The following is a 22,273-nucleotide window of genomic DNA, read 5'->3' on the forward strand; positions in this document are numbered from 1 at the left end:
CAACGGTATGTTAAGCATATAGTTCATATATGATCGTCAATCGTCATTCAAATTATTTTAATTTTTTTAGAACGATGATGGGCATTCATGGCATTTACCTTTGTATACCATCTGTGCCTTGTAGGACAAGGGTCACTTTTTTATTAAAAATAAAATAAACACTAACGATACTATCGTTAGTAATGGGAAATATATGAGTACAATACCGTTTCCAAAATCGAATAAAATGAATATAATATACACTTATTTTTATATTCAAAATAGATAAGATAATGCGCCTTCATCAGGTACTTCATGTAATAGCTTTGTCACCACATTGGTCATCGACTAAGCTCCTTGAATTGCGTATTCTTGAACGATCGTTTGTTTAGTCTTCAACGAGAGCTTGATGTATGATCCTTTGCTACAAAAACGAATAAACTAATGTTGACGGTTGAGGCTGAGGCACGTGTTCAACACGCTTCCCTTAAAACAGATTTCGCGCCTCTACATTAGACAACGCGCCTGTCTCCCAGGGTACAACAGCCGAAGCAGTTCGTACTGCCGGGGAAGACTACACGCCCGAGGTTACACCGGGTAGATTAGTGTATTAGAACTTGGAAAGATGAATATGAAGTTTAAAGAGTACTCCTCTCTAATTATTCATGGAAGAAATGAATATGTTATGTTTCTTTGGTTGGTGGAATTAGTGGTAAAGCTTATTCTTTTCTACCTTATAAAATGAACCTTTATGTTCATTATAAGAATACAAACCATAAATTCTATGTCCATTAATCATGTCAGAAACAAGAGTTAATTGGCATATTAAATTGTAATAAAAAAGACTCTTGAGCTCATATGAAACATTTTTAATAGGTTACATGAACCATCAATTTGAATACAAGATAGTATTGGTCATGACATGATTAGTAACATAGCATTATTTACACCGACCACTCATTCGATATCTCATTCATTATTATATTAGTAAAAACACATTTTACTAAATTTTCCAACTGTGCCTTACCACTAAGGAAACTTGTGATGGTTCAAAATTATTTTAATAAGTTCGATAATTATCAACGTCATAATTATTAATCCTGATTTAGTAAAAAAACAAGAGTAAAAACAATTCTAGGTTGGATTTCATGCCTTTTGCCCACATTTGAATCTAGCTCCAAGAGATGGGTGTTTTGTCTTCACCATTTGGTAGTTAGGCATATATTATATTAGTAAAAACACATTATTTACACCGACCACTCATTCAATATCTCATTCATTATTATATTAGTAAAAACACATTTTACTAAATTTTCCAACTGTGCCTTACCACTAAGGAAACTTGTGATGGTTCAAAATTATTTTAATAAGTTCGATAATTATCAACGTCATAATTATTAATCCTGGTTTAGTAAAAAAAAACAAGAGTAAAAACAATTCTAGGTTGGATTTCATGCCTTTTGCCCACATTTGAATCTAGCTCCAAGAGATGGGTGTAATGCTCATTTTGTCTTCACCATTTGGTAGTTAGACTATGGCAATTTGCAATTTTGCATGTAAAGTCTTGGTCAACGGAAGAATAGAATTTCATTTATTTAGTTATCAATATTATTATTTTTTTACAATGCATTCTCGGGTTTAAAATACAAGAAAAATAAATGATAAGATTGGACAAGGGAAGAAAGGAAAAGAAATTATATACGTAAAAGACATTCTTGAATTAAAAGAAAAGAAAAGAAATTGTTAATTACATTATTAAGTTAGATAGGAAGGAAAAGATAAAAAAAATTATAACTTTACAATTATGCCCTCATAACCAAATGAAAAAGAGAATCAAAATAGAGTAAATTAGTAATATTGTAATAGGCTATAAACTTTCATTTACAATCCGGTCATATTTGGCAGGAAACTTTTGGAGGAAAAAAGACCCAACTTTTCATTCCATTCTTATTCTTTTCTTTTAAAATAAAAAATCAAGAATGAAAAAAGAATTTTTTTTTATCTTTTTTTTCCAAACTTTTAAATAAAAAACTCAAAAATACATTGTTAATTTCAGAAATATTTTACTTAATATTAGGTTGCAAGGAGACATGATGTGGTGGCAAGAATAGAAAATACAAGGTCCTTATTCCGGGTATCTTTTGTAACAATATTATATATTATTCATATTTTTCTTACGGGTAATATTCTTCTCTATCTAGTTTTGGATTTCAGCTCCATAGTTCCTACCGATTATACCAGAAGTTATCGCTATCTTGCTTGAATAAACAGAAAAAATGGACGATTATGTCTTTTGATTATCCACATTTTGATCCTCGAAGCAATAGATGAGGCCTTAGTAACCTCAACTTCCACTATTTGCCAACGATAAGTGGAGTTAGATTCGTCTTAATATTGATATGAACTTTAACTTCCAATGGCGGCAACTCGATAAAATCATCGATGATTATATGCCAAAGAATTCATTCACCAAGAGAATATCTTTAGTGTCTTCTCTTTTTGTTTTGTGTTAAGTATTAACTATTAAAAAGGCCAAGAAAGTTGTTTTTTAGCTTTAAATGTTTTATATGTATGTAATTATGTTGATTCAAAATTCAATTGAAAAACTAGTTAAAATGAGTAAATATGTAATTTTAAAAGTTTTCTTAGTAAATAAGTGTAAAATAGTAATTATATAAACTAATTTTAATTAAATAAAATGAAAATGGGTAAATTTGTAAGTTTATTATATTAAGGTCGGAGAATATGCAATCAAATTTTTAGAATGGGTAAATATGTGATTAAAAAGGTTTAAGGGGGAAATGTGCTATTGAAATTTTTGGGTAAGTAAACTATAAATATGCAATTAATATCTATACTTTCTAATAAAAAGTTATAAGTTTTGTTGCTTGTTACTTCTACATTAAATCTCATCATTTTAACACATTTATAATAGTAAAAATAATATTTACTATTCTTAAAATTTATGCTTCAAAATTTGTTAATTTAATATTTACTTCATATTTTTTTTTCCAAATATTTGATATTTATTATATCTTTTACTTTAAAAATGTTTTAAAGACTATTGTACAATGACTTGGTATTAATAGTGTTTAATATGTTTATTGTTTATTGTATATCGATTATTTATTAAATGTTGTATTTTCACGAACTACCCGTATAGTAGACGGGTCTCAAACTAGTCGAATTTATATAAAGGCAGGAATGTTCGGATGATTTTGGCCATGATTTTACCGCCTATTTGAGATTTCTAATTAATCTTTTCATACTAATAAACAAAAATTATGATTTTTAGTTGTTCTCTCCACATTCAATCCTAGCATAAAGTTTCTTCTTAATCTTCTAATCTCTCTTCTTCTTAATTCATGCTATCCATAGGTCATAGGTGAAAATGGTTTGAGCCATGAGTTACAACATTTTCAATATTTTTCAAAATATTACGTACACATTAATAACCATTTACAACAATTTAATACATAAATATTATTCATGCTAAATGTATAACTTATTTTTATTAAAAAAATCAATATTTTTTAACAGTAAGGGCTCGTAAATTCACTTTCAATTATGAAAAGCTTCTCACTTAGTGTATATAAAGTATTAATTATGCTATTTAATTTAATTTTCAGTTAATGTGATTATTTAATTTTGAATCTTTAATTTAATTTTCTTAACATAATCATTTTAAATCCGAGATGTTTGTTTTTTTGCAAACCGTCAATTCTCGTTTTTTTTTATTTCATAAACAATTACCACATAATCAATTTCAACAAAATAAATAGGATCATATACAAAAACAACATTTTTTGGCAGTTACTTTTATATGATATATGCCAAATCATTTTGTGTACTTCTAATATTTTGGTTTTATTATTGTTGTTAATCCGTTTGAATCCGTTTTTGCTGCTTCTTCGAACTCATAGAATATTAAATCTGTTTCTATGTTTTTCATATGAATGTAAATTTAAGATTCTAAACTTTTTATTATTTGTACTATATATTTTATTTCTTTTTTACCTTTAGTTTTGTATCTTTATTTCAAATAATGGACTTTATGAATTTTTTTCCGATCATTTGATAAATCCCGTGTAATACACGGGTTCAAAAGTTTGTTTGATAATATATTATAAACCTAAATTATAATAGTGAATATGAATGGTCAATCCAAACTATAGACATGGATGGCCAGTCCATTAGTTTTTTTGTTTACATGCATAGATTTTACAATATACTAACTTTTATCAAATGTAGAAGGGTTGCTTGTCATTCACTTTTGCTTAGAGTATCGCTATTTAAAAACACACTAAGTTTCATCACAATAAATTTCTGAAGATTATATAAGAACAACGTAATAATCATTATTCAAATAATTAGTTAATTAATACAAACCAATAATAATTTATTTTAAATAAATAATACTCGCATAAATATCCTGATTGTTAGTTGCTCATAGTGTAACTTTTTTTATCGCATCTTACTAGCAGTGTTGCTGGATATATGTCGTTACTCGAGCATACAAGTCCAACACCTCCCATATCCAACGAATCTTAGCATCATCATTAATCCTTCTACAATCTTTCGCAAGAACAATGAGGATCTACCATGTGATTGTTTTCACTAAACTGACCCACCCATTTTTCCATGGATCCATCACTGGTAATGACATCATGCTTCAATTCTCATTTGCGCCTGTTGCCTGGCTATGACAGTGAATTATTGCCTACACCATCCGCCAATCACTTTTCTCTTTCAAGTTTATTATCTTTCGATAAGTGCATTTGAGAAGTGGAATAAATGTTATCTGGAATGGAAGAGTGATTTATGTATCCTTGAATCTGAATGCATGTATAATAGCATGCATTCATTTTACTCAAAAAGATTGAATATAATAACAAGTTTATAATAATATTTCATATTTGACACACAAATTATTTAAGCAACATCTGTTTAGACCTAAACATTGTGGCACGCTTCCAACCCGACCTGACCTGTCTGTTTTCATTTCTTCTGTAACAAGAAACCAACCTCACATTGGCTTCTTATCATGCCCTGTAAACAGGATTCACAAACTGAAAATGTTAAATCACATATTACTATAGGACCTAAATTATCCCAACATGTTTTAGCTAAACATTTCTAGTTCACTTATGTTACCTCGGGTAGAAATGACTCTGAGAAACTGTGGCAACCGAAATAGAATCACCACCCTCGCAGTTATTTGGTAAGCTTTGTGTAATGTCGTTAAGTTCCATGGTTAATTCGTTAATAAATGGGGGATTAGAAGGGGCAGGTAGTGAGTCCTCTTCTGTTGCTAACATTTTTAGTGCTACTGACATGGATGGTCTTAAAGATGGATCTTCTTGGGTGCACAAAAGTGCTACATGTACCACTTTAATGACATCTTTTTGGAAATTTATGTTGGGATTAATGTGCATCCTTAGATTCGGGTCGAATATTTTCTCCACTGTACCTTGTTTGAAATGCTTCCATGCCTGTCCATTCATAGTGGAAATATTTTTTTATAACCTAAATAAATGCATTTTGATGTAAAAATAGTTTATGTTGTCAACTGATATGTTAAGTTTCGGTAAAAAAAAAAGTTTGTGATTGTAACTTGGAAGTCTTCTAGAAACCAAAAGGAATGTTTATTAGGTAAAATGTATATACTTACGATAGACAGTAAGTTGTCGGTATATTCTATGGTGTTTATTCGGTTGCTTTGCATTCCAGTGAAGACCTCCATAATTAGAATACCAAAGCTATAGATATCTGCCTTTTCGGTTAGTTGACCATGGGCTAGGTATTCCGGAGCCATATACCCACTAGTATAATTAAAATAAAAATAGAGAAAATATTAGTAGACTATATAAGTTAACTTTTTTAATATCGAAAATGACTTGAATGAAGGGATGATCAACCAAGAAGACACTTACAGTGTTCCTGCAATGGCAGTACTGATGTGGCTTTTATCATCTTGAAAAGACCGTGCCAACCCAAAATCAGCTATTTTGGCACGAAACCTATGGTCTAATAAGATATTAGCAGCTTTAATATCTCTATGAACAATCCGTCGTTTCGTATTTTCATGAAGGTAAACAAGGCCTTCTGCTATACCAATAATAATCTTAACTCTCTTCTCCCACCCTATTTCTCTTCCTAGTAATTCATCTGTACATATTTCATAATTGTTACATCTCAAATCATCATATTATTGTATTAATGATTTCAGAGTCACTGGTTGACGGGTCAAGTCCATTTAAATGGTTTGGTTTGATTTGGATCGTCACTAACATGTCAAACAGGTTAAATAACAAAAAGTTGCTTCAAGGAAAACGAGCCAAAAAGTCAAATGGGTTAAAAAGTCATATTCACAAAGTCAACATACATAATCAGCTGCTTCAAAATTATTAACAAATATACGAGTCATTGTAGTTAAGGAAGAGTTATAATGAAAATCCACTTTGAGTTATAAAAATTCTGAAAACTAATTTTCCACCATATGTTTTAAATCAAAAAGTTGGTTTGTGTGTTTGTGAATAAAAGGGAATACAAATATGTAACACAAATGTAACAATTAGCAACATATACATTTTTTTTCAAAATTTCTAGATTTTATATTAAATATAATAGCATATACTACATATGTTTAAAAAATGATTGTTACATCTGGTTTCACAACTCGAGTGAGTTTTCATTCTATACCTTCCACACACATACATACATACATACATACATACATACATATATATATATATATATATATATAATTAAACTATTTATTAAAAAAGGAAAAAAAAAGTATTGAATAAATAACCCAAATAGACCAAATTACAACTAAAAAAATCGAAATCGTATTAACAATTTTTAGTACGTACCAAAAATGAAGTAGTCAAGGCTTCTGTTGGGCAGATATTCATATATAAGAATAGTTTCGGGTCCTGAACAACTACATCCTAATAACCTAATCAGATTTGGATGTTCAACACTGCTAACTAGTTTAACTTCATTATAGAAATCTGTTGTTTTGAATTTGTAGCTGATGAAAAGCCTCTTCACAGCTATTTCTCGTCCATCTGTAAGAACCCCCTGAAATAAATTTCGTTGTTCACGTTAATAATTTCCACCAGTTTAGTTATAAATTGGTTGGTTTAGTTTTATATTATCTCTCATGTAATTGTAAAACCACAAAAATTAGCCTGCGGAATATGGGCAAACATTTACATGTTGATAGTTCACTCTAGCATAACAGTTTCAAACTTTCAATGCCCTAAAGTTGATAAAAAATAAATAAATTATTACGTACAAAAACTAATATAGTTTTTTCATAAGCATATTTGAGCCTAAAATCAATCAAACCTTGTACACTGTCCCGAATCCTCCTTGTCCAATCTTATTAGAGTCGTCCCAGTGTACTGTAGCTTTTTCAACAGTCGAGTATTTGAAGTACAAGCCACTGTCATTAAGAATCTTTACTAGTTTGCGAGTATCGTAAGAACCTAGAAATTATAAGCAGTCCGTTTCATGGATAATGACGAACATTTTTTTTGTCCAAATTAAATGTTTACCTTTTCTTTTGTGTTGTATATATCTACGTTTCTTTATATATACAATAATCATCAAAGCAACCATGATAACCACCGCAGTACTAACAACCGAAACGATGATTGTTATTTTCCTCCCTGCCAATACCAACATCATTATCGCGTTAACAATCTTTTCTAGCCGGTTTTATGTTATTATGCTATTTCTTATCATCCTAACAAGAGGTTGTTTGGAATTTAGTGAAATTCTAGGATAAACTGCTAACTACAGTTTTGAGGAGCAACAAGCAAAACCAACTGGTTGAGTGAGTCAGAAAGTTTTACAAGTTTCACGTTAATGGTACCATTTTTTTCAGTTTCCATCAACAATAAGAAGATTCATTAATAACCAAAATTCTTTTAATTTTATATATATGACACTGAGAATTAAATTTTCAATAAAAAGAGTGTTCTCAGGTACGTTTTTGCACGTACATTTTTTTATTAAGTTTATTTAAAAAAATCATTTTGTGATATAAATAAAATCATTTATGTACACATACTATTGATACAAACATAAATGTAATATATTTTTTCAAATAAGTTATGTAATTATTTGCTTTACTTGTAATTATATAATTTAAATCATCCCGTGTGTGACACGGGCTCTAAAACTAGTTAACATATACTTTTAAAAAAACAATTGCGCCTATAACACGTAAAAAATAAAGTTTTTTTTTGGCATAGTGCTTTACATCTTTTTAGGCGTGATGTTACACGTTGACACCATGCCAACAAAATTAAAACCTCATTTTTAACTTTTTTTTAGGTAAAACTGACTTTAAGTCTAGCTTCACCATAAAGGCGGTATTCATTGGAACTAATAGCCGCTAAATAATTAGTTTAAAATTCAAATTGTTATCTAGTCAAATATGGTTACATCTTGTATTTTAGTTAGGAGATAATTTCTCCTTAATTCATGCATTATAAAAGTGTATATATCATTTGTTTGTGAATAGAAAATATCAAATCATTTACTCTCACATGGTATCAGAGCCAACCTTCCTAAAAACCTCTCTCACCCTTCCCTTGCTCTCGTCTATCTTCTCCTTCATTTCCATAGCTGCCTCCACTGATCTCCAAAATATACCTCTCTACTCTCTTTGTCATCTTATCAACATTAACCTCACATCTACCAAGTATATTAATTGGAAGAACCAAGTCCATCCCGTTCTCTCGTATCTAAACCTTCTCGGTCATATAGATGGCACTGCCATAGCTCCTCCAGAAACCATCACCTCAGATGGCAAAACTAGCATCAACCCGGAGTTTCTTTCATGGAAGGAAGCCGATCAACGGCTCGTCCTTCTTCTCCACTTCACCCTCACGGAGGAGGCTATGGCCGAGACTATTGGTCACACATCCGCACACCAAGTGTGGAAGGCTCTTGAAAACGCCTACAACCATCATTGAGTTGAACGCATGCACACTCTTAGAGACTCTCTAAGCAAGCTTCAAAAAGGAACATCCTCCGTATCCGAATATGGCAAAAAATTCAAGGCACCAAGTGACCATCTCACCGCAATCGGGTATCCCGTCACTGAAGCAGACAAACAACATTGGTTTCTATGTGGTCTTGGTGCTTCGTTTGAAAACTTCTCCACGGTCCAAAGAACCGTTCGCCCGGCTCCTCCATTTCCTGATCTGCTCGCATCTGCAGAAAATCATGAGATCTTCCTTCAAACGTTACATGACAATCACACTCCTCAAGCCGCTTTTTCGGCTCAAAATCATCACTCGCACACTAACTCCAGGCCATCACGTGGACGTTTCCGAGGTAATTTGTCAAACCGCGGACGGTTCACATCAAATAAACAACGAATAATCCGCTGCCAACTCTGCAAAAAAGAAGGACATGATGCTCCCACCTGTCCCAATCTCGCTAGTTATGTCCAACGAGTTGCTCCGCTTGATGCACATATTGCGCAAGCATTTCAAGCTCAATGTGGTGTTAATCCCGCGGCACCGGACTGGATAGCCGACACCGGAGCAACCACTCATATGCTCCGTTCCACACACGGCTTAGATGAATCTCACCCGGATTCCGGTAATACTCGTGTCACTTTCGGAAATGGTCAGTCTTTGCCTGTTTCCCGTATTGGAACAGCGAAACTTAACAATTCCATTCCTTTACAAAATGTGCTTGTAGTCCCTAATATTACAAAAGATCTACTGTCTATAAGTAGATTAACAAATGATTCAGCCGTTGATGTATTGTTTTCTAACAGTTTCTTTCATATCCAGGACCGAAAAACAGCGAAGGTCCTTGCTAGAGGAACCTGTGAAAACGGTTTCTATGTCCTTTCGCAAAGTCACAAGTCGTTGATTGCTGCTCTTTCCGCTTCGCATCTTCGTGCATCCTTTGATAAATGGCATAGTCGTCTGGACATGTCTCATTTGACACACTATTTCTGCTTTGAATAAGTTTGGACATGTTTTTCTTACATCTTTATTACCTAAACCGGGTTTATGTTCATCTTGTCAATTATCCAAAGCACATCGTTTACCATTTATTGAAAATTCTAGGCGATCATTGCATGTTTTAGACTTAATTCATTGTGATCTTTGGGGTCACGCACCTATCATGTCCACCGATGGGTATTTATATTATGTGATATTTGTTGATGATTTCTCTAGATGCACATGGTTTAACCCATTGAAAGCTAAATCTAACTTTTTCAATACACTAGTTGTTTTTTTAAACTTTGTTCAAAATCAATTTTCAACCACCATCAAAGTATTTCAAAGTGATGGTGGAACAGAGTTTACAAACAACCGGGTTCAACAAATTTTTCAACAGCATGGCATTCAACATCGGCTTTCTTGTCCCCACACTCCCCAACAAAATGGGCGAGCCGAACGAAAACACCGTCATATTACTGAACGGGGTTAGCCATGATGTTTAATTCTCATGCACCGACCAACTTATGGGTTGATGCTTTCACCTCCGCCACGTACATCATCAACCGTTTACCGACACCTATTCTTGACAACAAATCCCCTTTTGAGGTTCTCTTTAATCATCCACCATCATATGCTAATTTTCAAGTATTCAGGTGTCGTGTTTTTCCATACCTTAGGGATTACACAAAACACAAGCTTCTACCCCGAAGGGCATCATGCATATTTATTGGGTATAGTCCAAAGTACAAAGGTTATCGGTGTCTAGACCCTACCACATCATGAGTTTACACTACTCGTCATGCTAAATTTGATGAGGACACTTTCCCTTTTACAGGTATTGTTCCTTCAATTAATGAACCCAAACTCGTTTTCTCAAATTTTGATGACACCTTACCATCACTAACACCATCCACCACCTTACCAAAAGTTTCCCCTACCCATTCACCATCTTCTACTCCCTTTCTAATTTACCCAGATTACTCCCATAATATGGCCCCACCCCAAACTCACACAGACCACACCTTTAATATTTTATCTCCAACCCACATCTCTCCAAACAATTACAAACACCACCTATCTCACCAACCCAACAAACCAATACCATCTCACAAACATCACCCTCGGCCCATACTCCTTCACCATCACATTCCACTCAAGCCAACACCTCTCCTATCCCAACCAACACTATCTCGTCCGAATCCACTTCCTCATCACAATCATCCTCCACCAACACTCTCCCGTCCCAAACTCATGCGCCATCCCACCCGATGACTACGAGACCCAAATCAGGCATTTTTAAACCAAAACACTTTGCCGATCTAACGGGCTTTTACTCAAACCAACTTCATCATGCTCTACTTGCTCGTCACATTCGAAAAGGCTACAAAACAGCTGCAAAAAATACCAAATGGGTCGATGCTATGAATGATGAATTAAATGCTCTTCGAACCAACAACACTTAGGAGCTTGTAAAGCGAGCTACCCACTCGAATGTGGTTGGTTCAAAATGGATATACCGGATAAAATACAAAGCCGATGGATCTCTTGATCGCTATAAAGCTCGTTTAGTCGCTCAAGGATTCACACAAATTCCGGGTCTCGATTTCAGTCACACTTTCAGTCTAGTGGTCAAATCTTCTACCATTCGGGTAGTACTTAGCCTTGCCACTATCTTCAATTGGAAACTTCGTCAACTCGATGTCAACAATGCTTTTCTCAACGGACACTTGACTGAAACCGTTTACATGGAATAACCACCGGGTTTTATCAACCAAAAATTCCCGAATTATGTTTGCAAACTCAATAGGGCTTTATATGGCTTAAAACAAGCTCCACGAGCTTGGTTTCAACGTCTAAGTGCCTTTCTCCTCACACTCGGGTTCCATTGCAGTCAAGCCGATCCTTCGCTGTTTGTCTACAAAAAGAACGCGACTCTAAATATCTAATTTATCTTCTTGTATATGTAGACGATGTCATTCTCACCAGAAATGATGAACAAATAATTAATTCCTTCACCGCTCGTCTACATACAGAATTTAAATTAAAGGATCTTGGTTCATTGAGTTACTTTCTTGGTCTTGAAGTAGCTCACACTTCATCCGGTATAGCCAAGCCAAATATGCTTATGACATACTCACTCGAGCTGGCCTTCTTGATTCTAAACCCGTAGCGACACCACTCACTACCACCGATACCTTTACCTCTAGCGGCACTCCGTTTCATGACCCAACATTCTATTGATCGCTAGTCGGTGCTCTCCAATACCTCACCATCACCAGACCGAACCTCTCCTATGCCATAAATCAAGCCAGTCAATACCTTCAAAACCCAACCAACTCACATTTTCAGCTTGTCAAACGCATCTTACGTTACGTCAAAGGAACCTTATCCTACGGTCTCTCGTTTGATCGTCCTACCAAAACAACACTGGTCGGTTACTCTGAGCAGATTGGGCTCGTTGTATTGAAACGAGACGTTCCACATATGATTACTCTATTTATCTAGGTGGCAACTTAGTGTCATGGAGTGCTAAGAAGCAACCTACAATGTCTCGCTCGAGTTGCGAGTTGGAATATCGAGCTATGGCAAATATAGTTGCGGAAATCATATGGTTAACTCACTTGCTACGGGAACTACATGCCCTACCACAGGATCGACCGACTCTTTTATGTTACAACAAAAGTGCATTATTTTTAAGTCAAAACCCAGTATCACATAAACGAGCAAAGCACATTGACATTGATTTGTTCGTGAATTAGTGTCTTCCGGTCGCCTCTACACTAAATTCATTCCCACCAAGCTCCAGGTGGTTGATATCTTCACTAAAAGTTTACCAAGACCGCTGTTTGAACCCTTCCGCACAATGCTTCGCATCGGACCCCCACCTGTTCGCTTGAAGGGAGGTAATAGTCGCTAAAATAATTAGTTTAAAATTCGAATTGTTATCTAGTCAAATATGGTTACATCTTGTATTTTAGTTAGGAGATAATTTCTCCTTAATTCATGCATTGTAAACGTGTATATATCATTTGTTTGTGAATAGAAAATATCAAGTCATTTACTCTCATAAGAACCCTCTCGCATATATAGGGAATATATTAGATAAAAATCACTAAGATACATGCATAAACGTTATGAGTTAAATAGTTCCAAGTTACAAACCGTACACAACCAGCTAACAATTAAAACCTAACTGAGAGCCAAACCTAGGGATGTGCAAGGAACCAAAAAAACCGATCCAAAAACGTACATAAAAAAACTGAAAAATCCAAACCAAAAAAACCAAACCGAAACAAAAACCGACGGTTTGGTTTTAGGTTTTTGTAAAAACCAAACTAGCGATTCGGTTTTGGTTTTGCATGAAATAAAAAATTGAAAAAACAAACCGAACCGAATTTATTGATTTTTATTTTTTTATTTTAAATAACTATAAGAATTTACTAAATTTGTAGCTCGAATAATTTTGGCCAAAATGTATAATAGTCTATTAGTTAACAATCAACAAAATTATTTATACCTAAATTCATTATTTTCAGTTAACTTAAAAAATCCCTATAAGTAGTTCAAATCATTTTATCGATATGAGTGCTTTATATTGATAAAATATTTATTTTGAAACCATCTCTATATTAACATAGTGGTAGAAAGAATACCATGCTATTTATTTTAAAGCTCAAATAGCAAAAACCAAAAAAACCGAACCATTTGGATCTCAACCATGTTTGTTATTTTATTATGATATTAATCAAGGTTTTTGCATAAGCTTATTTTATGTGGTTTGGTTTAGCTAGTATAAGTAGGGTTACCTTTATTGCTTGATCTTCTTTTGACCGATAGAGTATTGAGAAAATTGGTATCCGAATACCTCATGAAACACCCCGTGTTCAACACGCGAGCCTCAGACCACGGTAAACATTTTGTTATCGACGACGACGCATTCTCCAAACACGCCCTACAAGAACTCGGGCTCAAAGTGTTCCAACATTCCGCCAACACATAAACCGAGTCATTACTACCCGATATCACAACGTCTTCCCTAGCAAAATAATCACTATTGCTTAATGCACTCGATACAGCATTGGCCACCGCTCTACTCGTTGACTCTTGAAACACCACATCCTTTTTTGTTGTATTCCCACAAACCGTAGTATCTTTCGGGCTTGTATACTCCTCGAAGAAGTTATAATATTGGAGACGAAAAAAGCAACCGTCAAGATAACACTTCCCTCCGTTAGGGTAACAACCGGGAACAGTAGTACGCAATTGGGCATAGCATAAGATGCAATCTTCTGAAGAGAGATCAGCGTAGCATTCGGCTAGAGCATAGATTATGTTAGAGCCAGTACCCACCACTGTTGTCACCTTACGTGAAGTTTGAATTTGGGTTGTAATTATATCCATAGTATGAACAAAATTCTGGAGGAATATCGCTTGATCGGCTCCTAAGGTGTCATCACACTGCAATTTGATTACTTCGGGTCGAGCATCACCATTTGATTTAGATACTGATCAAAGCAATGATGAAAATTATAGTTGTATGTGTTGATTTCTTCATCTTCTAATATACAAGAAGACTTAGCCGAGAAAACTGAAATAATACAAAACCAATTTTGAGCAGAGAACTATAAAAACTGTTTAATATATATAGTGTTATGGAGATGTAATTGAATAGGAAAAAAGAGTAGGGTGAATAGTTAGATAACTGTTTTATGTATCATAGTTAAAGAAAACGATACATATGTTATACAGTTCTCTATTTAGAATTGTACTGTATTGAATTGAATGGCTTTTTATAGTGACAAATATCTATTAAATATGATCATGAACAAAACACGACTCTATGCTAATCTTGCAATTTGCATTGTTTGACTTTACTAATAATTGGATTATTAATATTTGTGTGAGTTGGATAACAATAATTGTACCAGGAAAACATGGGAATAATATTTGCTAACATGTCCCCGATTGATTGATAACATATTATGCAAGATACTTTTTTTTTTTTTTTTTCCCTGAACAGCTGTATTTTGTAAACCAACCACAAAACAAGATCTAGCAAGGATTTAGAAAATTACAAAACACTGACTATTCTTAAAAAAATGTTGAAATGTATGGATATTTCAATTCAATAACAAATATTATTGAAATTATGAATGAGCTAGGTTGTTATTTCTATTTTTGTTTTGATGTTAATAATAATATTATTCTAATATGGAGTAACTTTGTTTGTTTTGTATAATGGATTGGGCCGAAATCAGTCTGGGCTAAATATAAGTTGGTGATGGGTTGAAAACTGGTGTTGCGCTTGTGGGTTGGACTTAGACTCGTCACGGGTTTATTAAAAGTATATTAACTATGAAGGGATCTAGTACAAAATCAGGCCCATCTCCAAGAGTTATTAAAAAAAATTAGGTATTAGCCGATAATAAAGTCAACCCACTGATGCATTCCTCCTATAACTAAATAATAAAGTGAATGCATGCCACCCAACCAAAACCACAAGATCCAACCATCTACCACCTCACGCCCCTATGTTTTCCGACAAACCCATGCACCCCTCTACCAAAGCATGACCGACAAGAAGACGAGGATATGTGGGAGTGGCTGGGATTTTTTGGGTAGAAGTGAAATGGTTGTTTTGACCAAACCACTTGGACTAAAACTACGATTTACTCAAAACAAAACAAAACAAAACAAAATTTCTATAACGCAAAACCTATTCACCAAGTTGGCGGATAGATGTTGATGAAGCAAATCACAACTTATATATTTGTAATTTATGTCAAAGTAATCAACTCTAAACCGTTCACGCTTGAATCAATGCAACTTAGACATACTTTACCAGTGTCACGTTTATCTATATAGATCAAACGTATTGGCACAGTAAGTCGGTAAACGGTATGTAAGTTGGTTGATGGATTGAACTTATAATTACAATCCTAATATGTTATATAACTCATAATAACTATACACATAACAAAAATCCAATTAATTAATATAGCATAGCTCATACCTTTCGCCTACATTTGAATCATTAGATCTAGCTCCAAGTGATGAATATATAGAATGTCTCATTAGTCATAGGTAAAATGGGTGGAATCGATAGACTTATATAGAACTTCATTTATTACTTTTTTTAAGTTAGTTAAATTAAAAAATAAATAGACTTTATTTATCAATTAAGTAGGAAGTTTGAAGTAGTCACTTACACTTGATCATTTTAGTTCAACTGTTAACTTATGCAGTATAATTATCTTTGTGGCGTTTAACTCAAACCCGCCGCCGACTCATTTGTTCGATCAGGACAGCAATGGCTTCTGGCGTGTTTTCAAAACATTTATCAAAAATTTACAGACTACAAAGTTGGATTCCAAAGGCTCAAATGCATTCTGAAAATAGGCTCTAAGTTTGTATGTGATGGTAACGTTCAACATGATAACGTAAGTGACTATAATAATCTTTGTTTTCAGATGTTATCTGGACCAGACCTTTTGTTTTGACTTTTGGTCTATCTAAACAAGTTTACTAATCTAGAAACAAATTACCTTAAATAACATCTTATTGTTTTCATCAATTATTTTAAGGGTAAAAATAAATATATGTTAGTTTTCATTTTAGAAAATGTGTTCATATATTATGGGATTATCATTTTTATTATTTATATTTATCAATAACTTGTATTGATGTTTCGGTTCTCATGTATCTGTTGGTGACACTGCGTGCAAACGGGACTAATCTCAGATAAATTTTAATGGATGGGTGAGACTCAAGACGACGATTATGTTGAATACGTTAATCTTGAATTAAGGAGATAAAGCTCAAACATATTATAAATTATTTATTGATTGAGTCTTCTATATATAAATTGGTGATAATTGTTAGTTTAAATTAATAAGGTTTATCTAGGAGTTTCTTTATTTATTTAATTGAGTTTGAGTTGGGTTAGGACTACTAGTTAGTATGAGTATATAGTATAAAGAAATAGATGGTTAAGGCTATTGTAATTTGTGTGCTTCCACTGATTAATAATAAAAGATTCGGATGAGTTTGTTCAATATCTGTTTGTGCGATCGGTGATCAAGGGCCTGATTTTCTAACATAAGTGTCTTCCCATCCAAGAATTACGACCACCCTTCTTCTAATATTTACATCCAACTTTAATAACGAATTTCGTAATCTTAAATTAAATTGAAATTTTTAACAATAACCTTTAATAGTTACATCCACATATTTATATACATTCAAAAACGGATATGGGACAGTGAGCTAGAATCATCACCATCAAAGTTATTGAGTAACTTTTGTGTGATGTTATTAAGTTCCATGGCTCCTTCGTCTATAAAAGGGGGATTAGAGGGTGCAAGTAAAGGTTCATCATTTACTGCTAGCATGCTGACATCGATGGTCTTAAAGATGGAGCTTCTTGGATGCAAAGTAGAGCCACGTGTACCGCTTTTATGGCCTCCTTTTGGAACTTTATGTTGGGATGAATATGCATCATTAGGTTTGGCAAATATTTCCTCTACTCTGCCTTGCCTGAAATGCTTCCACGCCTATTTATTCATAAACAACACACGGGAATTTATTTAATATATTAAAACGGATTGGTCGGGTCGATTCATGTTATCTTTAACTACTCTTCTTATAAATAATATATAATTCAAACCAATCCATTTATAAATAAACATATCAAAATCGAAGGGAGTGTATTAATGAACCGAACAAATGTGAATCGAGGTGTGTTCGTGTCCGTTCTATTGACTTAACCAAGCAAACGAATGGATACAAACACTTAAAGGAACGTGTTCGTGTTTGCTTATGTTCATTGCTTAACATTCAAATGTACATAAACGAGTGTAAGTGAATGAATATAAATAAAGAAAATTAAAGCGTTGATTCACTTGTTTCTCGAATACCAAGGTTTAGTTTCTAAAGTTTGATTGGGTTGAAGCACGGTATTCCAATTAGTGTTGCTAATAACTAATTAATAAACTTAAATGAGTATGTAAATGAATGACAGTAGATGAGCAAAAATAAACGAATCTGCACAAATGTAGATAAACAAACATGGCAGGCGTTCATATTCATTCGTTTAGTTAAATGAACAAAAAACTCTGTTCATGTTAAAAATCTGTGAGCCATTTATGGTGTGAAGTGAAGTTTCAATACTTACCGTAGACACTAAGCTGTCAGTACATTCAGTAGTTTTACTTATATTGTTTGCTTGTCCAGTAACCACCTCCAAAAGTAACACGCCAAAGCTATACACATCTGACTTTTCAGTTAAATGACCATGGACTAGATACTCTGGAGCCATATATCCACTAATTATGTTGAAAATAGAAAATAAAAAAGTTAACTTGCTAATTTAATTTTTTTTTTCTAAAGATGAAATCACAGTACTTACAGTGTTCCTGCAATCGCGGTGCTGATGTGGCTTTTATCATCTTGGAAAGACCTAGCCAACCCAAAATCAGCTATTTTGGGACAAAACCTCAAGTCTAATAAGATATTGGAAGCTTTAATATCCCTATGAATAATCCGGTTTTTTGTATTTTCATGAAGGTAAACCAGACCTTCTGCTATACCAATTATAATCTTAAATCTCTTCTCCCAGCTTAATTCCCTGCCCTTAGTTTCATCTGTAACAAGTAACAGTGACAATAAAAACCAAATAACCGAACCATAGCTGAAAGGCTTGAACCGATTGGTTCGCTTATGGTAATGTGTCTATATAACCAAATTACAAGTTATATAACCAACATTTACATATTTTTTTTTTCATAAATAAGACACTGTGCGTCAAAACAATTTTGAGTAGCATGTTAGTTGTTGTTCATGCATCCTTATATTTAACCAAAATTATAATTGGCATGATTATTGCTTTAATCCACCAATGTCCAATGCTGGCAACTAACATACCAAACCATATTTTCCAATAATCGAATAACCAAACCGTTTATCACTAAAGCCAATCGGTTACAAAAATCTAAAAACTGAAACATCGGTTATAGGTGGTTTAGCCCATAACCTACCCGACCCATGGTCACCCTTAGTAACAAGTTCACATTTTCATATCAGATTACTAGTTTCATATAAGAGTTCTTGAAATTACCAAAAATGAAGAGGTCGAGACTCATGTTAGGTACATATTCATATATTAGAATACTCTCGGGCCCTGAACAGCTGCATCCTAACAGCCTAACCAGATTCTTGTGGTCAACACTGCTAATTATGTTCACTTCATTGTAGAAATCTGCTGCTCTGAATCTGTTGTTGAGGAAAAGCCTTTTCACAGCTATTTCTCGTCCATCTGAAAGAACCCCTGAGACCAATTTTGTTGTTAAAACTTTATTCTTAAGAGATAAAATCATGAAATAATTCACATGTTTCAGTATTATTCCAACAAAGTCACTTGTACTTCTTGAGTTTTTCTAACATCCAAATAGACTTAAGTTTCATTGTCGGTTCAATCTGATGAAATTATTTATAAATGTTTTAAGCTTTTTAAGAGCCAAAATCAAGCTCAAATTTCATCTCGTTGAGAATAAACGAGATCCTGAGCCCAAGCTAAAGCTGGCTCGGCTCGCTTGTTAAGCAACCCTAACTCATGTGGTTGTATTATGCAATGTAGTACCTTGTACACAGTCCCATATCCTCCTTGTCCCAGTTTATTGATTTCATCCCAATTTCCTGTAGCTTTTTCAATAGTGGAATATTTGAAGTTCAAGCTTACGTCATTAAGAGTCTTTACCATTTCCTCAGCATCATAAGAACCTGAAAATTTTAATCCAATCGTTAGTTTGTTCGTTTCGCGCGTTATAATACAAGATGGATATTATTATACCATTTCTCCTGCGCTGTATGTATCTGCGTTTCGTGATGTATAAAACCATCACCAAAGCAACCGCAAGAACCACCACAGAACTAAAAACAGAAACTACAATAGCTATTATCCTGCCTGCAAATAATTCATCAGACATTTAGTAAGCTTTTTTTCTTGCTACCTGTAATGGTTTCATTTGAGTTATATTTTATCTTTGACTGGTCAAAAGAAGGAAAAGTTTGCTCCATGTCAAATGGGTCAAAATACACCAAATGTATCTTTTTATGTTAAAACCACAAAAATCATTTTTTTGGTTAACTATATAGGCCATTACTGAAATAATATAATTACACACTATTTCTTTTTTATCACCTCTAATTCTGGAGTTTGATTCAATATAACCATCATTACCTCTATTGCTATTGCTCGATCTGCTTGTGGCTGGTATGGGATTAAGAAAATTTGTATCCGAATATCTCATAAAACACCCAGTATTCAACACGCGACCCTCAGACCACGGTAAACACTTCGCTATCAACATTGATGCATTCTCCAAACACGCTCTACAAGAGCTCGGGCTCAAAGTCTCCCAACATTCCGCTAACACATAAACCGAGTCATTACTACCCAACACCAACATTTCTTCCCTAGCAAAATAATCACTATTTCTTAATGCACCCGTGACAGCATTGGCCACCGCCTGACTCGTTGACTCTTGAAACAACACACTCTTTTGTGTTGTATTCGCACAAACCGTTGTATCATTCGGGCTTGTATACTCCTCAAAAAAGTTATAATTTTCTAGTCGCATAAAACACCCGTCAAGATAAACACGCCCCCCACCAGGGTAGCAATTGGGAGAATAAGTACGTAGCTGGGAATAGCATATGATGCAATCTTGTGAAGAGAGATCCTGGAAGCATTGGGTGAGCAGATAGACCTTGTTGGGCCCACTACCTAATGTTACCGTTGAGATATGTCTAGTCCGAATTTCGTTGCTAGTTATTGTCGTGGCACGGACAAAGTTTTCGATGAATTGGGTACGGTTTTCAGAAAATGCCCCATCACAGGTGTATTTGATGACTTGTGTTCTTGCATCTCCATTGGATTGAGATACTAGTAGTGAGATTATGATCAAACTGATGAAAAACAAAGTTGTATGTGTTGATATCTTCATCTTCTAGTCCATAAGACACTTGTGTTAGTATGTAGTTGTAGCTGAAAAATGATAAATGAGATACAGAACACATAAACCTATAATATATTATATAATAATGCATGAAACAATGTCATCTTAAAATGTAAGAGCTATCATGCTTAGGCTGAGGGGTGTGGGGGGGGCGCGAGAGGGGGCGCGAGTGGGGGCGCCAGCCAATAATATTGTGACGTGTGGCAGAGAGAGAAACTTGATAAGATGGGTGTTGGTAGTGGTGCTCGCGCCTCGGGACATGGTGTGGAGGGGCGCGAGAGGGGGCGCGAGCGGTTTTTTTTTTATTTTTTTATAAATGTAGTAAAAAAACGTATTATTAAAAAAACTCAAAAATTATTTAAAAAACACACATTTTTTGAAAATTCATAATAAAAAAAAACATACTAAAAATTAAACAAAGCGTCCGACGAGATGCAACCCTTTTCGACATCTGTAAATACTCATCCAAAGCGTCCGACGAGATGCAACCCTTTTCGACATCTGTAAATACTCATCCAAAGCATCCTCCCTTTGTTGGAAAAAGGGATACCGTGCCTCTAAATCACTCGCTATACGCGTGAACAATTGCCTGCTCATTCGAAAACGAGTTCGAAAATCCGACTCCGCGTATACCGGTTGAGGGCTAAAATAATGCCTCATCAAAGTATCGTTAGCACCCGATCGATCACGATCACGAGGTGGTGCTCTAACCCTCGGGAGTCAGGGTTGATGGGCTTGATTTTGCAAGAGATTGACCACGGTTGCGGTCAAAACTCCCCCTACATGAAGAAGCAAATCATCCTCTTCGGAGGAGTCGGAATCAGACGAGTACGACGACATTATTTTTAAAAAAAAATGGGACGATGGGTTGTTTGGAGATTGAAGTTGTGTTTGATATGGTAAAAATGGGTTGATTTAGGGGTATTATATAGGATTTTGTAAAGGTTTTTTTAAAAAGTTTGAAAGAAATGGGTAATATATAGGAAGTGTTGTATAAAGAAATGGGTAAGTTTGGGTTTTTTTGAAGTTGTGTTAGTGTTGTATAAAATGGGTAATATATAGGAGTAGAAAAATTTTTTTTTTAAAAAATTAAAGAGCCAACGGCTCATTTAAAGGTATCCAACGGCTCTTTTCACCATTCCCCAAGCCCTAAACGCCACACAGGTCCCGCGAACCCCCTTGCGCCTGCCTCTTTTTCCGCGCTCGCGCCCCTCTCGCGCCCCTCTCGCGCCTCGGTGGTGTGGTGCTCGCGCCCCGGGGCGCGAGCGGCTGGCCTCTTGCGCCCTTTCTAGCGCT

At 34.5% G+C, this 22,273-nt stretch overlaps 2 protein-coding genes and 1 pseudogene across 2 annotated transcripts; all 3 read right to left on the minus strand.

Moving 5' to 3' along the window:
• Positions 1 to 5,124: 5,124 nt before the first annotated feature.
• On the minus strand, positions 5,125 to 14,517 carry LOC143544285 (cysteine-rich receptor-like protein kinase 2; annotated as a pseudogene).
• A 2,686-nt stretch (positions 14,518 to 17,203) lies between these two features.
• On the minus strand, positions 17,204 to 19,719 carry LOC143544240 (cysteine-rich receptor-like protein kinase 2). Its single transcript, XM_077036382.1, has 5 exons — positions 19,600 to 19,719; positions 19,078 to 19,318; positions 18,370 to 18,604; positions 18,136 to 18,286; positions 17,204 to 17,515 (listed from the first exon to the last, which is right to left on the minus strand). The coding sequence occupies exons 1-5, from the start codon at positions 19,717 to 19,719 to the stop codon at positions 17,204 to 17,206; spliced, it is 1,059 nt and encodes a 352-aa protein (XP_076892497.1).
• On the minus strand, positions 19,494 to 20,965 carry LOC143544287 (cysteine-rich receptor-like protein kinase 2). Its single transcript, XM_077036421.1, has 2 exons — positions 20,200 to 20,965; positions 19,494 to 19,923 (listed from the first exon to the last, which is right to left on the minus strand). Exons 1-2 carry the CDS (start codon positions 20,963 to 20,965, stop codon positions 19,730 to 19,732), a joined length of 960 nt encoding a protein of 319 aa, XP_076892536.1. The 3' UTR covers positions 19,494 to 19,729.
• Positions 20,966 to 22,273: the final 1,308 nt, after the last annotated feature.

The sequence above is a fragment of the Bidens hawaiensis genome, unplaced genomic scaffold, assembly GCF_021521415.1.
Source record: "Bidens hawaiensis isolate Kalapana, Puna unplaced genomic scaffold, B.hawaiensis_p1.1 tig00013505_1, whole genome shotgun sequence".
Taxonomy (NCBI): domain Eukaryota; kingdom Viridiplantae; phylum Streptophyta; class Magnoliopsida; order Asterales; family Asteraceae; genus Bidens; species Bidens hawaiensis.

Excerpts from the sequence above, each read along its gene's own strand:
- LOC143544287 (XM_077036421.1), bottom strand. The coding sequence starts at position 20,965 with ATGAAGATATCAACACATACAACTTTGTTTTTCATCAGTTTGATCATA. Across the intron at positions 19,924-20,199 it reads ATCGAGCAATAGCAATAGAG|GCAGGATAATAGCTATTGTA; the intron begins GTAATGATGGTT and ends AATTATTTGCAG.
- LOC143544240 (XM_077036382.1), bottom strand. The coding sequence starts at position 19,719 with ATGGTAAAGACTCTTAATGACGTAAGCTTGAACTTCAAATATTCCACT. Across the intron at positions 18,605-19,077 it reads TCTCGACCTCTTCATTTTTG|ATGAAACTAAGGGCAGGGAA; the intron begins GTAATTTCAAGA and ends TACTTGTTACAG. Across the intron at positions 17,516-18,135 it reads CTGACAGCTTAGTGTCTACG|GCGTGGAAGCATTTCAGGCA; the intron begins GTAAGTATTGAA and ends ATGAATAAATAG.